General features: G+C 45.6%; 1 protein-coding gene across 1 annotated transcript in view; it reads left to right on the top strand.

The window, feature by feature from the left end:
* The first annotated feature begins 3,567 nt into the window (after nt 1-3,567).
* The window catches only part of PDIA6 (protein disulfide isomerase family A member 6), a 17,057-nt gene continuing 5,550 nt past the window's right edge, over nt 3,568-15,074 (top strand). The window contains exons 1-10 of the mRNA XM_077751005.1: nt 3,568-3,731; nt 7,848-7,905; nt 8,337-8,463; nt 10,144-10,250; nt 11,444-11,574; nt 11,957-12,071; nt 12,592-12,732; nt 13,456-13,540; nt 13,661-13,733; nt 14,636-14,794. Of these exons, the coding sequence (XP_077607131.1) occupies nt 3,568-3,731; nt 7,848-7,905; nt 8,337-8,463; nt 10,144-10,250; nt 11,444-11,574; nt 11,957-12,071; nt 12,592-12,732; nt 13,456-13,540; nt 13,661-13,733; nt 14,636-14,794 (1,160 nt within the window). The remainder of the gene's footprint in view (nt 3,732-7,847; nt 7,906-8,336; nt 8,464-10,143; nt 10,251-11,443; nt 11,575-11,956; nt 12,072-12,591; nt 12,733-13,455; nt 13,541-13,660; nt 13,734-14,635; nt 14,795-15,074) is intronic.

The following is a 15,074-nucleotide window of genomic DNA, read 5'->3' as shown; positions in this document are numbered from 1 at the left end:
CATTTCCAGGTCTAAAAATGGGCACGATGATACATACCACGTAGAGCTCTTAAAATGAGTTACTATATCTTAAGTGTTTACAACAGGGCCTGGTGTGTAATATCATTTAAGTGTTATTCTTAGTTAACGTGTCAGTTTCTGGAGGGTGGTTGGATAGATAGATGGATCAAAATGTTAGCTGTACTAGACCTCCAACCCCTTTGTAAAATTGTCCCTGAAAGAGATACTCATATTTATCCGTGGGGGAGGGGGTAGCGTAAGAATTTTCAACATTGGCGTGTTAGTAGTGAAAAATTGGAAAGAAATTCTGTCAGTGATGGATCGGCAGTGTGAAATAGCCATTATATGGTTATATGAGGCTAATAAGTAATCCTTAAGTATGTAGAAAACTTATTTTGAGTGGGGAAAAAAGGCTACAGAAAAGAATGTATAGTAAGATCACTTGCATATAAATCTATTAATAAAGTTTTAGACTTCCGAATAGCAAGAGATGTCCCTAAGAATATCACCAAAATATTAATCAACCCTACTGTTGATGGGGTTTCATTTGCTTTTCCATTTTTGAAAATTTCACAGTGAGCTCAGGGTATTGAACAGGTATTGACTCATGTTGATATGACAGGAAATAAACTTGAGAAAGCAGATCTCTGCGGAGGAGTTTCCAGGTCCAGTCTTAACTTGAAAGCGTATTTAGAATTAGTATGGTCTCTGCTTGGGTTCTTAATTTACTTGATTTGTTAACTCTGTCAAACTCCCTTTAACCTTTATTGCAGCAGCAAAAAGATTATCAAGCAGCACAAGCCAGTAGAGATATGCAAATTATATATCTAATTTTAAATATTCTCATAGCTGCTTTTAAAAAGGCAAGAAGAAACAGGTGAAATTAATTTTAATATATTTATTCCCTCAGTGTATCTAAAATATTAATTTAGTATGTAATCAATGTCAAAAATATTAACGGGTACCTCTTATTTCCCCCCTACCAAGTCGTTAAAATTTAGCACTTTTTATACGGTCACTACATGTTGGGGTGCCCGTGCATGGTGAGTGGCCGCCATATGGGACAGCAGCACAGTTGCGAAGAGCACCCCAGTGTGGTTGGCCTGACCCCCACCACAGGCGCATTTCCCACCTCTCAACGGGGAAAGGAGATCACCCTGCCCCGGGCTACCCCTGCCCTGACTCCGGGTTCCCTCCCTTCCCGATTCCAGGCCTTTTGTTTCATTATTCCTCTACTTTATCTTTAGCCTCTCCCACTCCACAGACTTTTTTCCCTTCGTGCTCAGATCACTCTCATCTTTAAAAAGAACGCTTCCTTCTGCCCCACATTTGCTTGCTGTCTGTGCTCTTGGTAGTGAACTTGTTAAAGAGCTCCCTTTTCACGAACTTGTTCCCTCCTACCCTCCCCGGTCTTTTGCAGGTTGGCCGCCGCCTGTTGTCACGACCCCGCACGGCACGGCCGCCCCAGCCCTGGGGCGCTCTCTGTCGCNGCTTGCTGTCTGTGCTCTTGGTAGTGAACTTGTTAAAGAGCTCCCTTTTCACGAACTTGTTCCCCTCCTACCCTCCCCGGTCTTTTGCAGGTTGGCCGCGCCTGTTGTCACGACCCCGCACGGCCGCCCCAGCCCTGGGGCGCTCTCTGTCATGAACTCCAAGGAAGTCCGCCTCCTGCTTGGCCTCCCAGGGCCGTGTGTTCCCGTTGGCCATTCCATCGCTCCCTCAGCTTAGGTGGCACCCCACTCTCCTGAGATCCCCCATCCGCTGCCCACATTGCAGCCGGAGTGCTCTTTCTAGAAAGCAAATCTGGTCCTACCCCCCGTGTGGTAGCCATTTACTGGCTTCACGTCCCCCTTATCAAAGTCCACAGTTCTGTTTCAGAAGTTCCTGCAACATTAGCCGTATCTGTAAATCGAATGCAGTGTTCTTGAACAGCAGAATTACGTTGTTTATTCATGCCCATGACATACTGAACCATTTTGTCCTGAGCACTAAAAACACAACATAGTTTAATGGGAAGAGCCTGGAAACAGACATTAGAGACAGCAGATGGGCCACTCGGAAGTGCCTTTGTTTCCTTATTTACAAAGAGGGGCGAGTCCTGCTCTTAGTAATGCTGTGGAAACCCAAGTGGTCTAGTATAGTTGGAGTGGTTTGAAAATTGAAAGTCCATAAGCATAAGGTGGAAAGAAGATTTAGCATCAGAATAGATTTAACACTGGTTACATTCCTTCCAGAAGAAATTTGCCATTGGGTTATTCAAAAAGGTTCCATTTGAAATCTTCCAGATTCCCTCTCCAGGGTAAGCATGTGACCACAGCAGCGCACATGCACACTGCCTTAGGGGACAGGCCAGCCTCACAGTTTGCTATATCAGTAGATTAAAAGAAAGTATAGGATCATCTTCACAGATGCTAAAAAGAAATAGGTGGAAATTTCTTTAATATCCTAAAGTTTATCTCTTTCAACCCAAAAGCCAGCAAATGAGAAAGTATTAAAGTCCAGAACAGCCCATTCCTTAGCATCGTGCTGGAGGTGTTAGACAGTGCAGTTAGAAAACACAAAGAAATCATATGTTTACAGGGAGGAGGTGGAATTTTGATAGTACCACCACTTCAAAAACGTTTGGGTTTTTAAGATCTTTCTAAGTCCATTCGGAACTTGTTTTCCTGTATATTTGTTAACAATTCTGTTTTAAGTTCCTAGAGTAGCCACCACAAAGGCATCTGGTCCACAGTGTGGCCTAGCTATGCTATTAATAAGGCGTTATCCCTCTATCCTTGTTCTGTAACATTTAGATGAAAATTCTTTGTAAGCTCACCCAGCAGCATTGCAAGTGTCTGGTGACAGCCATAAACAGTGTGAGTAGAAGTAAAAATATTTATAAAAACAGTTATTGCCCTTGATAGAGTCCCAGTTCAGTAGATGAGACAAATAATTACTTTTTCCTTCAGAGGAAATTTAATAAGGATACTGTACTGGGGAGCCTGGCGGTTGGGCGTCTGACTTAGTTCGCGCCATGGTCTTCTGGTTCGTGAGTTCAAGCCCCACGTCGGGCTCACTGCTGTCATTGTGGAGCCCGCTTCAGATCCTCTGTTCCCTTCTCTCTCTGCCCCTCCCCTGGCCATGCGCTCTCTCGCTCAAAAACAGACATTAAAAAAAAAGATAGTGTGCTAATATTGCAACTGAATAATACAAAAACTAAAGGCCATGCGGATCGCTCGGGTTCACAGGGTAGCCTCCCAATTTTTCGGTGTCTCCCAATGGTACTAATAGTGTTACTTCACAGGGTGATTGTAAAGAATGAAAATGTCAGTACATAAAAAGCACCTGAGTAAGAAATCTTTTTCCGTTGGTGGATCATGAGATGAGTGCGTGGACTCTTTTCCTGCTTGCTCTGCGCAGCCCCAGTGGGGGTGAAATTCTAGGGGCCGCCGCAGCAGCCAGGGGCAGGGGCACTGGGGGCTGGAAAGGGCCCGACCCGGGTCGTCCACCTGAGTGAAGGACCTTTGGCACAATTGAAGAGGACTCCAGTTGCCTGAGTCTCCTGCCAGAGCGTGGATCCTTTGGTTAATGGTACGCTTTTTGTCTGCAGGTCTGATCAGCTGTATCTTCTTCCTAGCAGTGGATGGTCTCTATTCCTCCGGTGACGATGTAATTGAATTAACTCCATCAAATTTCAACCGAGAAGTTATTCAGAGTGATAGTTTGTGGCTTGTAGAGTTCTATGCTCCGTGGTGAGTATACAGCACTTGTGGATTATTTATGGTACTTTATAAAATTAAGAATATTATGTAAAAATGTGATTCTGTCCAGTCAGCTAGTGTATCTAGTGTACTGCTTGTTTAAAAGATGGAGAGAGGGAACTGGGAGATTCCATGAAGTATCGTCTGTTACAGGCCATGGAAATTGAGTCTATTGGGGGAAGGGGATGGTTGAAGTAAGTAGTTAATTGTTTCAAGAAAGAAGAAAGAAAATTTTTAAAAATTAAAATTCTTATAATTTTAAGAAGCTGTATCTCTGTAATGAGATAAGTAGGGTCTGGATGGAAGGGAAACTCCTTTATGCTGAAAGAATATCGGGCGCGGGAAAGGGAAACACTACTGATTGGTTCCATTCTGTTTCTTGAAGAGAGCGGCTTCCAGAAATATGTAATTTTAAAAACCTAGCTTAATTTAAAAATTCCTCTCTTGCCTTACCTGCGTTGCTGGGAAAAACCCTTGTGGAGTAAAGACAGCATCGTCATTGAAATTAATGGTGCACAATCACATATATAGTCAAAATACAGTATTGCACTAATTGTCTACGTAGTTAAAGGTATAATGCAAACAAAACAAAAACCCAGCAAAGAGGAGTGTAGAGGCAGAGTAATGGAAACTGCAAAATGCACGCGAGGCTGTGGCTTCTGTAAACCGGCCGGCCCGCGGGCACGCTGAGGCCTGGGGAGCCTGAGCCCCAGCCGGCTGTGTCTGCAGGCAAACTGGGTGGTGATCTGAGGTCCAGAACGTCCTTTCAGATGCGAGCTCTGTCCCCTAAGCTCACGTAGGGGGCAGTGAATGAAGTTGTTACAAATTCTTCTTACCCGACTGGCTGCACTTAGAGTATGCCTGATGAGAGGTTTCCTTTTGTTGCTTTAATTATTTTCTCTGCAAGACCATGAAACTGAGTTTTGGAAATTCCAGACTGGTCCTCGTGGACTGTTTCACTTAATGTTGAGTGTAGCAAATGAAGGTAAAACCCTCTGCTTAAAAATTCATGTTACCACCTTGTGAATACTGTTCATCCTAATGCCTTTATCATTTTTTTACAAAAGCTTCCCTTTGTTTTTTGTTTGTTAGACCCAAATGAAAATTCTGTATGGATTTGTTCATTTGTATTAGTAAATGTACAGATTGTAATTGTACGAACTGTTTATACTGCTGAGTGCCTCTGTATGCAGTTTTTGCAAGTTTGCTTTTTTATAATCATTTATGGCATGAGTAATTTACTTTTTAAATTTTTAAAAAAAATTTTTTGACATTTATTCATTTTTGAAAGAGAGAGTGCGAGTAGGGGAGGGGCAGAGAGAGAGAGAGGGGAGACACAGAATCCAAAGCAGGCTCCAGGCTCTGAGCTGTCAGCACAGAGCCCGATGTGGGGCTCAAACACGAGTGGTGAGATCATGATCTGAGCCGAAGTCGGACCCGTAACTGACGGAGCCACCCAGGCGCCCCTATGGCGTGAGTAATTTATATTGTTTTGGGAAGCTTTGATGTGAGAGGATATATCTCATTCCAAAATTGAATCAAACAGCGTAATTGAGAAGACCGGATCTGGATCCCGTAGTTCATTGTCCTCGTTACGTGGCACGTGGGCCTCCTAGCATATTGGGTAAGAGATTAACCTTTTCTTGTGCTCGGACTTGGCAGCTTGGTGAAGGCTTTGAATTCTGTCCAGAATAAAGGTTTTCCGTTTCTATCTACAGAGTAGAGCATATAGGATCACGAAGGAAACGTAAAATATTAAAATAGCATTCACAAAATACTACAACAAATTTTGCTGTGATTATGTGGTCCTCTTTTACTGGGACAGTAAATAAATGCCAAGGTCCAGCCGCAGGTGTAACACCTAGACACCACGGTTCTGAAATAGCGATGGACATAAATGAGGTTAAACTGTAGTAGCGATCTGAAAGTGGCTGAGTTTTCATTTCTGACAAAGTCACAAGTACGAATGGTGTGTTGTTAATGTCTGTAATTGAAGGAAAGTGCATTTCAGTTATAAGTTAGTGAAATGGGGGCGCCTGGGTCAGTCTGGTTGAGTGTCCGATTCTCGATTTCAGGTCGGGTCTTGATCCCGGGGTCATGGGATAGAGCCCGTGTTGGACTCCATGTTGAGCGCAGAGCCTGTTTAAGAATCTCTCTTTCTTCCTCTGCCCCTCCCAGGCTCGCTCTCGCGCGCGCTCTCTCTCTCTCTCAAAAGAAAAAAAAAAAAAGAAGTCAGTGAAATAGAGGTGTTTTTACCCCCACCCACAGTTCCAGAGCCCCTGAATGTGTATGCGGCAGCCTGGGGGGCGGGAGTGCAGAGGTGTGCTGTACCTAGACTCACGTGGCATTTCCGTCCGTCTTAGCTATGCTTAATATTGAAACCGAAGGGAGTGTGTGTGCTCTGACAGTCTCCGCTAGGAGTCCTTTCATAGAATAAACTGCAATTAAGGAGGCACAAAGTCCTGTAAAATTTTGACTCCCAGACTTCTGAGTGGCTCCCCTGAACTGCAAAAGCTATGTTGTGTAAGTATGTAAACCAGCGTCACAGGACATTTCTCAGAAGATGCTGACCTTTAGAGTTGGATTGAGCTTAGGCTCCTGTGGAAGGGGCCACTGCAATATATAGGGATGGAGAATGTGGGACCTGGAGCCACAAAGACGTAGCCAGCAGCTCTGTCACCAGATGACATGTGACACTGGTAGTTTCTTAACTCTCGGCCCCTGTCTCCTCATCCGAAAGATGAAACTAGCAAGGCCTGTCTTCCGTGGTGTGCTGATGGAATGAAATCCGTATGAAGGGCTCCTCGTGGCCCTGGCATTTATTTGCTCATTAGGTTCTTAAAAACTGAATTAGGACACTTGACTTTGTTAAAACAACAACAACTAACCACCTATGGATAAAGAGCTGTGATCCCTTCATTCAGTGGATGTTATTCAGTATTGAAAACGAACAGTATACCGTTGTCCACAACCTCGGTAAATGGTATAAATGTAACAGATTTTTGTATATGTAACTTTTAAAAGCACTGTCTGTATGTGTTAAGTTTCACAATGATTTATTTCAATCACTGTTACCTAAAAGATTCATTTCTGATCTCGCTTGCTCGCTCTTGCCCTTTTATCACCACCTGTGGTGTCAAGTACTTCTCAGCTTGCTAGGTGTACAGGTTTGGGGTTATGTCTACAGCTTTAACCCACATACTGCTGTGGAAGCCAAGAGCACTGAGATTGAGTCTTGATATCAAACCTTAATGGGCTTAGGAATCACTGGTTGAACTTATTAAAGTGTGAGTTCGTGAACCCCTTCTGCAGGTGTTCGGATTTCACGCGGCCCAAGAATCTGCATTGTGCCTCTTCTTACAACTCAGACCACACATTGAGACATGCTTGACCAGATAATATTTATTTTTGAGAGAGAGAGAGAGAGCAAGCAGGGGAAGGGCAGAGCGACGGGGACAGAATCCCAAGCAGGCTCTATACCATCAACACAGAGCCTGATGCGAGGCTTGAACCCACGAACCGTGAGACTATGACCTGAACCGAAACCCAAGAGTCAGACGCTTAACTGACTGAGCCACTCAGGTGCCCCCACACTTGACCAGATAAATACTGAAGTTCCTATGCAGGGATAGAGTTACAAATGATAGTTTGTTTAAACTCTTTAACTATAATTTAATTAAACAGTAGCTTGGGGGGGCTCCTAAGTGGCTCAGTCAGTTAAGCGTCCAGCTTCAGCTGAGGTCATGATCTCATGGTTTGTGAGTTCGAGCCCTGCATCGGTCTCTGTGCTGACAACTCAGAGCCTGCTTCGGATTCTGTGTCTCCCTTTCTCTGTCTGCCCCACCCTCACTTGTGCTCTGTCTCTGTCTCTCAAAATTGGATAAATGTTAAATAGTAGCTTGGAAACTTTTAAAATTAGTATATGAAAAAGAATGATAGTAAAGTCCTAAAATGGCGAGTTCCCTCCCATCACTGATCATGTTTTATTGGCGCATGTACTTCCTGCAGGCACCCACCCCGTGCTCAGTAGAGTGTTGGGGGAGTAGTTCTGAATTGGGGGTCAGAGATTTTAACCGTTGCCTTATTTGTGCTTTCATCTTTTAAAAGGTGTGGTCACTGCCAGAGGTTAACACCAGAATGGAAGAAAGCAGCAACTGCGCTAAAAGTAAGTTTCTGAGAGGCCCCCTCTTGCCTGTGTGCGTATAATAAGTAAGAAGGCACCTGGGCTTCATGTACCACAGGAAGTTAATTTACATATTGAAGCTCAAAAGTTTTGTTCTAGGGCCGAAATCATGCAGGGAGCAGGGAGATAATATACGTGTAATTTTTACGTTGTCTATTTTTACTAATTCCGTTTTCCAGATTAATGACCTAAGTCGTCCTAGTCGCTTTAATTCTTGGTGCTGCGGAGTTCCGCGCGCTTCCCCCGTTGTCCCGTGCAGGCATGACTTCCGGGGCTACAGGCCTCATTGCTCCTGTTTGTAAACCTAACCTTGCCCTTTATTATCTTGGAGTCTACATGAGTCAGAGGATGGCTTTCCGTGGAATCTGCTCCAGTGGAAAGGAAAAGTCGGTAATACTTTTATATTTTCACAGGACATTGTAAAAGTTGGTGCTGTGGATGCAGATAAACACCAGTCCCTAGGAGGTCAATATGGTGTTCAGGGATTCCCCACCATTAAGATTTTTGGATCCAACAAAAACAGACCAGAAGATTATCAGGGTAAGGACTTTTCCTAACTACTCTGTTCCCCTGGTTGGAATGTTAATTTGAGCAAGCAGGTAAAAAATAGGAGCAAGGGCCTGTTTGTTTTTGTAAATAAAATTTTTCAAAACAGTCACACCTATTTGCATACCGTGTGTAGCTGCTGTCGCACCGAAGTGGCAGAGCTGAGCAGCTGTGACAGACAGGGTGGCTTGCACAGCTGAGAGTCGTTACTGTTCAGCCCTTTACAGACAGTTTGCCACCTCTTGGTCTAGCGTGTGAAAGCCCTCTCTTTTCCTAGTACGTTTGTTTTCTTTATTTTGAGAGGGAGAGAGGGTGTGTGCGAGTGGGGAGGGGGCAGAGAGAGAGAGAGAATCCCAGGCAAGGCCCCTCGCTGGCTCATTTCCACAAACAGTGAGATCATGACCTGAGCCAGAATCAGGAGTCGGACACTCAGCCGACTGAGTCCCCCAGGCGCCCTCCCACTACGTGTCTTGATTTGGGACATTTCCGAGGAGACTGGTTGAAGGGCCCTGGTGCGGAGGGAGGAGCCCTTGCCCTTCTGTATTGGGAAGGGACACACACGTGGTGGTGTCAGCCAGGGCTGTGGCCCCACACGATCCGAGCGTGTTCTGAGTGTTGCTGTATTCTGTCTTCTTTGTAATATCAGGTCGGAAAGTGTTCCCAGATGTTTTTCTCTCTTCCTTGGCAGTTTGATAAGAAACTATTTAAAAAGTATGTGGATTTTTCTAGAGAGATTTTATTAGAGCTTTGCCTTTGAATTCTAGAGACAGCTTCGTGGCCCATATTATTCATACATTTCTGAGTCAGTTAATAGCCCCTTGACCTTTTCTCGAGTATATAGTTTTTGGTGAAACCTCCAAAGGCTCTTGTCATTGAGTTTCAGTACAGGGTTTGTTATTTCTTAGATTTCTTAGCTTAGGAGTGGATTCAGCTAAAGAACCTAAAAAAGCCCAAAATACACAGTTTTGTAAGGCCTGGATTACTTTCCAGTTACTCGGCTTCAGACCTGCTTCAGACCTTTCATATCCTACATTTCCCACAGTTTTTTCTGCTCTTCATCATAGAAATAGTTTCCTCTGGGGCGCCTGGGTGGCGTAGTTGGTTCAGCATCCGACTTTGGCTCTGGTCATTGTTTCGCCATCTAGGAGTTTGGGCCCTGCGTCGGGCTCTGTGCTGACAGCTCGGAGCCTGGAACCTGCTTTGGATTCTGTGTCTCCCTCTCAGCCTGTCCCCTGCTCACGCTTTGTTTGTCTGTCTCTTTTTCTCTCTCAAAAATAAGTAGAGCATTTCTTCTATTTTCCTCAATTAGTAATTCAGATTTAGAGGTGCCCCTTACTTTTTTAACTAGATAATAGGCTTCTTACTCATCTGCGTGCATGTTACACGTTCAGTAAACATTGTGAATTACTCTCCTTTGCAGATGGTATTAGGTGAACAGGACATTTGTGTTTAATAACCTAAAACTGAAGGAGAGGATTTGGTTCCCAAGAGAAAAGTCTAGTGCGACACGTATTGGGGGGAGAACTTGACTCCGTGTTAAATACCCATGTTGTTGGGTCTGTTCAGATATCAGCTAAAGCTGACAGATGTGTAAAGGGCCACATCCTTAGGTTGTGACGTATAGGCGCACAATCCCCACCGCCTGCTCACGTGGCTGTCCTTTGTCTTCTGTAGGGGGCAGAACCGGCGAAGCCATTGTAGATGCTGCTCTCAGTGCTCTGCGCCAGCTCGTGAAGGATCGCCTTGGGGGGCGGAGTGGTGGATATGGTTCTGGAAAACAAGTAAGGCTCTGTGATGTCAGCCTTGAGTGTGTGTGATGATTTTGACACCACAGGGTGGACTCTCCGTAGAGGATAGAGCTTTTGTTTTTGTTTTTAGTTACTACTAATGTTTTAAATAAGTGAACTTGCAGTTAAAAAATATTACAAGGTTGCATCAGCTGATGCCAGATGGAATCAGCCACCCAGCCTGTTCATGGGCCTCCTCAGCAGTCACTAGTCCCAGAGCATCTTGCCCACCTCTGCAGGCCAAGAAGCAGGCCACAAGATGGGCCTCCTCTGCCCAGCACTGAAGGGGAAGAGTTCAGGCTGTAGACAGAGAATGCGCCTCAGACAGAGAAGCCAGGCTCTGGGACCCTTGGCTTTTGTAGCTCCCAAGTGGGGAGGGAGAGACAAGGTCAGCTTGGGGCAACAAGAGATGAAGTTTGAACGACCTCTTGGCCTATGTCTGGCAATCAGCTTGAAATTCTGGAGAATTCAATCTCAGTGGACAGGAAAGAAGAGAAAGAAATTCCTGTTCCATGGATTGGGATTTTGGATGCCCACATAATGAAATGTGAGGTTTAACCAAATGTTCTTATGAAAAGGCATAAAATGCTTACACATAAAGGTAAAATAGCCCTTCATCCTTACAGAGACCAGTAAAAGTAGTTTCTCTATACAGATGTAGAATTTACCCCAAGATTCTGTGCACTTGGCTGTGGGCCCAGGCCTCAGAAAGCAGCGTAAGGAAACTGACTGCTTCTTAGGTTTAGTACTCAGGGAAGTTCTTTGAAGATAAAGAACTAAATGTTAGTTTTAACTCTCTTGAATGGTAGAGACTTTTCTGTGGAAAGGTGGTAACTGTGGGCACGTTTAACATCCTGGGATAAACGAGCAGCTGTGCCCAGTCGGAATTAGAGTAGTAGTTTTGGGGGGGAGCCATGTGGAGGGTTCTCTTAACAAAAGAGCAGGTGAGAGAATTCAGGTACGTTCATGGCTTATACTGAAGGTGCTCATAATTGAAAGTAAACCGTGATTGACAAGTCAAAGTAATATTAAAGAATGACCCCAATTGGAGTAAAATAGTTTTCACTAGAAACAAAAACTCCAAACTCCGCTAAGTGTGGAAGAGATTATTGTATATATCTATTTAGAACACGAATAGTGTTCTTTCTGGCCAAGTGTAATTTAATGTTTCGTGTCACATGCGACAGGGTAGAAGTGAAAGTTCGAGTAAGAAGGATGTAATTGAGCTGACGGACGACAGCTTCGATAAGAATGTCCTTGATAGTGAAGACGTTTGGATGGTTGAATTTTATGCTCCTTGGTGTGGACACTGCAAAAAGTAAGGGCTTTTTACCAAGTACTTTGAGTCCCAGTGCTTTGGATGTGCTCACCTGGCTCGCTCTGGAGAAGCCGACCCAGACAGTACGTGATCCCCAAGCCCTCTGGGAAGACTGACGCGGAGTGAATGTGAAACACTGGCCTCGGTGCCGAGTTTCTTCTGTCATAGCTTCAAAGGTTAATAGGGACCTGGCGTCCCGCGTTGGGGAGGGGTGACAGAGACCTGGGAAGTGGATGTGAAAGGACAGCATCGCACTGTAAGTGAAGCTACGCCCTGTGGTTTCCGAGTGCAGTGTAATCGGGTTGGGCAGAAATGCATGTCGGCTAAAGTGTTGGTGCTGAGAGTTAAAACGCGCATTTAAAGTGCAAATGTTTTTCCATAGTCTCGAGCCAGAATGGGCCGCTGCAGCCACGGAGGTGAAGGAGCAAACCAAAGGCAAAGTGAAGCTGGCAGCTGTGGACGCCACGGTGAACCAGGTCCTGGCCGGCCGGTACGGGGTGAGTGCGTCCAGACGGCGGGCGTCTGTGCGGAAGGCACCGTGTCTTTGGCTGTTCCCATATCTGGGCTTCCCTGGGCGGCAGGAGGGCAGACGGTTGGCCCTTTTGTAATGAAACTAAATTACTTCATTGTTAAAACTAACAAGTCTTGAACTCAGGACTATCTCTTTTTTTTTTTTGGTCCTTCTATGTCACTACTTCCGCTGGGTGCTGCGTGTGAATCTTCAGCTTGCTCAGGCCCTTACAAGCCACTAGTAGGGCTTTTGAAGTTGGTCAGTTTGTTCTAGAGCAGATATGTCGTGTTAAGTACGTATGTGAGGTTTGACTAGACTTGGCGAAGCCCAGGAGGCAGGCTGTTAAAACTGCCTGATTAGCAGACCTGTATCATCCCTGATCACTGATGCGGGCTCGGAATAGTGTTCTGTTCAGTTACCTGTAATGCAGCCTTAGAGCCCATAAAGTATCATCTTATTTCTTATTAAATGTTCATTTGATTTTGTGCTCTTGTCTCTTTTAATAGATTAGGGGATTTCCTACAATCAAGATATTTCAGAAGGGGGAGTCCCCTGTGGATTACAATGGGGGGCGGACGCGATCTGACATCGTCTCCCGGGCCCTGGACTTGTTTTCTGACAACGCCCCGCCTCCTGAGCTGCTGGAGGTGAGCCGCTTCGCGCACCCGGGATCCAAACGTCCCGGGTCTGATGGTGGAGGCGCTAACACAGTGATGACACCCCTTCGGTCCTTTCAGATGGACTTTTCCCTTCTCTTTTAAAGTGCTCTCTTTAGAGCGTTATTATACTTGCCAGTGGGGAAAACCTGTCTGATAAACTGGTGCTTTTCATAATTTTAATACTGAAATCATTACACTGAGTACAAGTGCGCCAAACTGTAAAAACAGAATGCGTCCGGCCACTCTCTCACCGTTCTCTAAGCCACAGCTGCTGTGTGCGGGGCACGCGGCCGTGTGACAGTGTGACCGCATCACTCTGCTCCTTTTACGTGTATTTTCCCCTTTCAGTCCTCACGTGAATGCCTAGACGTAAATACTGCTTTTTTCTCATTGCACGTGAGGAGGCAGAGGCATGGAGAGCCTCAAGTTCCTGTAAATACAGAACACACGTCTGCCTGTCTAACTAGGTGATGGTCAGGGCCAGGCTCCGCCGAGGCCGTCTGCCTTCGGAGACCGTGCACGTCGGCAGCTGCCGCGCCAGCACTGGGGACGGGCCCGGGGACAGACCCGGGCGTCAGGGCACGTTGCTCCGTCTTGAAGGGCTTTGCTCTTCATCGAATGTGATGAGGCCGAGAGCAGGCTGTCAGGCTTCCCTCTGGGTTTTGTTTGTGTCAGTGGCTTCCGACCACCCCTTGTGTTCTGGGCCCACAGATCGTCAACGAGGACGTCGCCAGGAGGAGCTGCGAGGAGCACCAGCTGTGCGTCGTGGCGGTGCTGCCCCACATTCTCGACACCGGTACGGCGAGCGCGCCCTTCTCCGTGCTGCCCGGGCGGCCTGCCCTGAGCATGCTCGCAGCTGAGGGGTGTTCCGGGTTCTTTAATTTTTACCTTTAAAACTTTTGTCTGTTTAAATCAGGAGCTGCTGGCAGAAATTCTTATTTAGAAGTTCTCCTTAAGTTGGCAGACAAATACAAAAAGAAAATGTGGGGGTAAGTTACTGAACTTACTTTCTCCGTACGATTTGGAGAGCAGAGCAGAGCACTCTTGAAAGTATCTGGTTCAGGGCACCTCAGTCCATTAAGCATCTGACTTCAGCTCAGGTCATGATCTCATGGTCTGTGGGTTGGAGCCCCGCGTTGGGCTCTGTGCTGACAGCTCAGAGCCTGGATCCTGCTTCAGATTCTGTGTCTCCCTCTCTCTCTGCCCCTCCCCCGCTCATGCTCTGTCTCTTTCTCAAAAATAAACAAACATTAAAAAATAAAATAAAATTTGTTATTAAAAATATCCCACCCTCAAAATCTTCAGGCCGAGACTGTTTGACTAGAGATTTCTACCATGTATTTTAAAAAAGAATTAACATGGGGTGCCTGGGTGACTCAGTCAAACGTCCAACTTCGGGTCAGGTCATGTCTCACAGTTAAGGAGTTCCAGTCCCACTTTGGGGCTCTGTGCTGACTTCTCAGGACCTGGAGCCTGCTTCCGATTCTCTCTCTCTCTCTCTCTCTCTCTCTCTCTCTCTCTCTCTCTCTCTCTCTCTGCCTCTCTCTCTCTCTGCCCCTCCCCAACTCACACTCTGTCTCTCTCTCTCTCTCTCTCTCTCAAAAGAGAGGGACAGAAAACTCCTCAGGTGTAGTGGACAGTGTTTTGGAGGCCGGAAGGAAAACTATGTACAGATCTGGGAGACTTCTGGAGGTAGAGTTTAGGGAACATAAAACAGGAAGTGTCGTTAAGAGCACATCTAGACTACCCTATTTTTGTCTTTTATTTCTGTTCTTACACCCGTTTCATTCCATAAAACTATTGGGAGTGTAGTCTTTGTTTTTCTTGATATCTGCTAATTAGATTCTAACTATTTTGAAAGGGATCTTGACCCTAAAGCCTGTTTTTCTAGGTGGCTGTGGACAGAAGCTGGAGCCCAGTCTGAACTTGAAACGGCGCTGGGGATTGGAGGGTTTGGGTATCCTGCCATGGCGGCCATTAATGCCCGCAAGATGAAATTTGCTCTTCTGAAAGGATCTTTCAGCGAGCAAGGCATTAACGAGTTTCTCAGGTAATCTCCTGCTTTCTTGAGTTGTTTCTGTGTTGTGGCTTGGTTCTGTGTGGTTTCAGTTTGAAACTAGGTTTCTATAGACCAGGCAATACATGGAATTATTTTGCATTTGGCTTTCCGCGGAATTAGGGGTTTGACTTCTAAATCGTCTTTTTGTGATTTTGTTCTCTTTTCTGTGGAAGTATTCTATAGAGGAAGGGCTACCTTGCCATTTTATGAGCTCTTTCTGATTCTCACAGAAGTCTTATCCGGGCTGGTAGCAGCCCCCCCCCCCGCTAGG

This window comes from Crocuta crocuta, unplaced genomic scaffold (genome assembly GCF_008692635.1).
Source record: "Crocuta crocuta isolate KB4526 unplaced genomic scaffold, BGI_CrCroc_1.0 scaffold129, whole genome shotgun sequence".
Taxonomy (NCBI): Eukaryota; Metazoa; Chordata; class Mammalia; order Carnivora; family Hyaenidae; genus Crocuta; species Crocuta crocuta.
The sequence above is the reverse complement of the archived record's forward strand: the minus strand, read 5'-3'. Positions and strand labels throughout refer to the sequence as shown.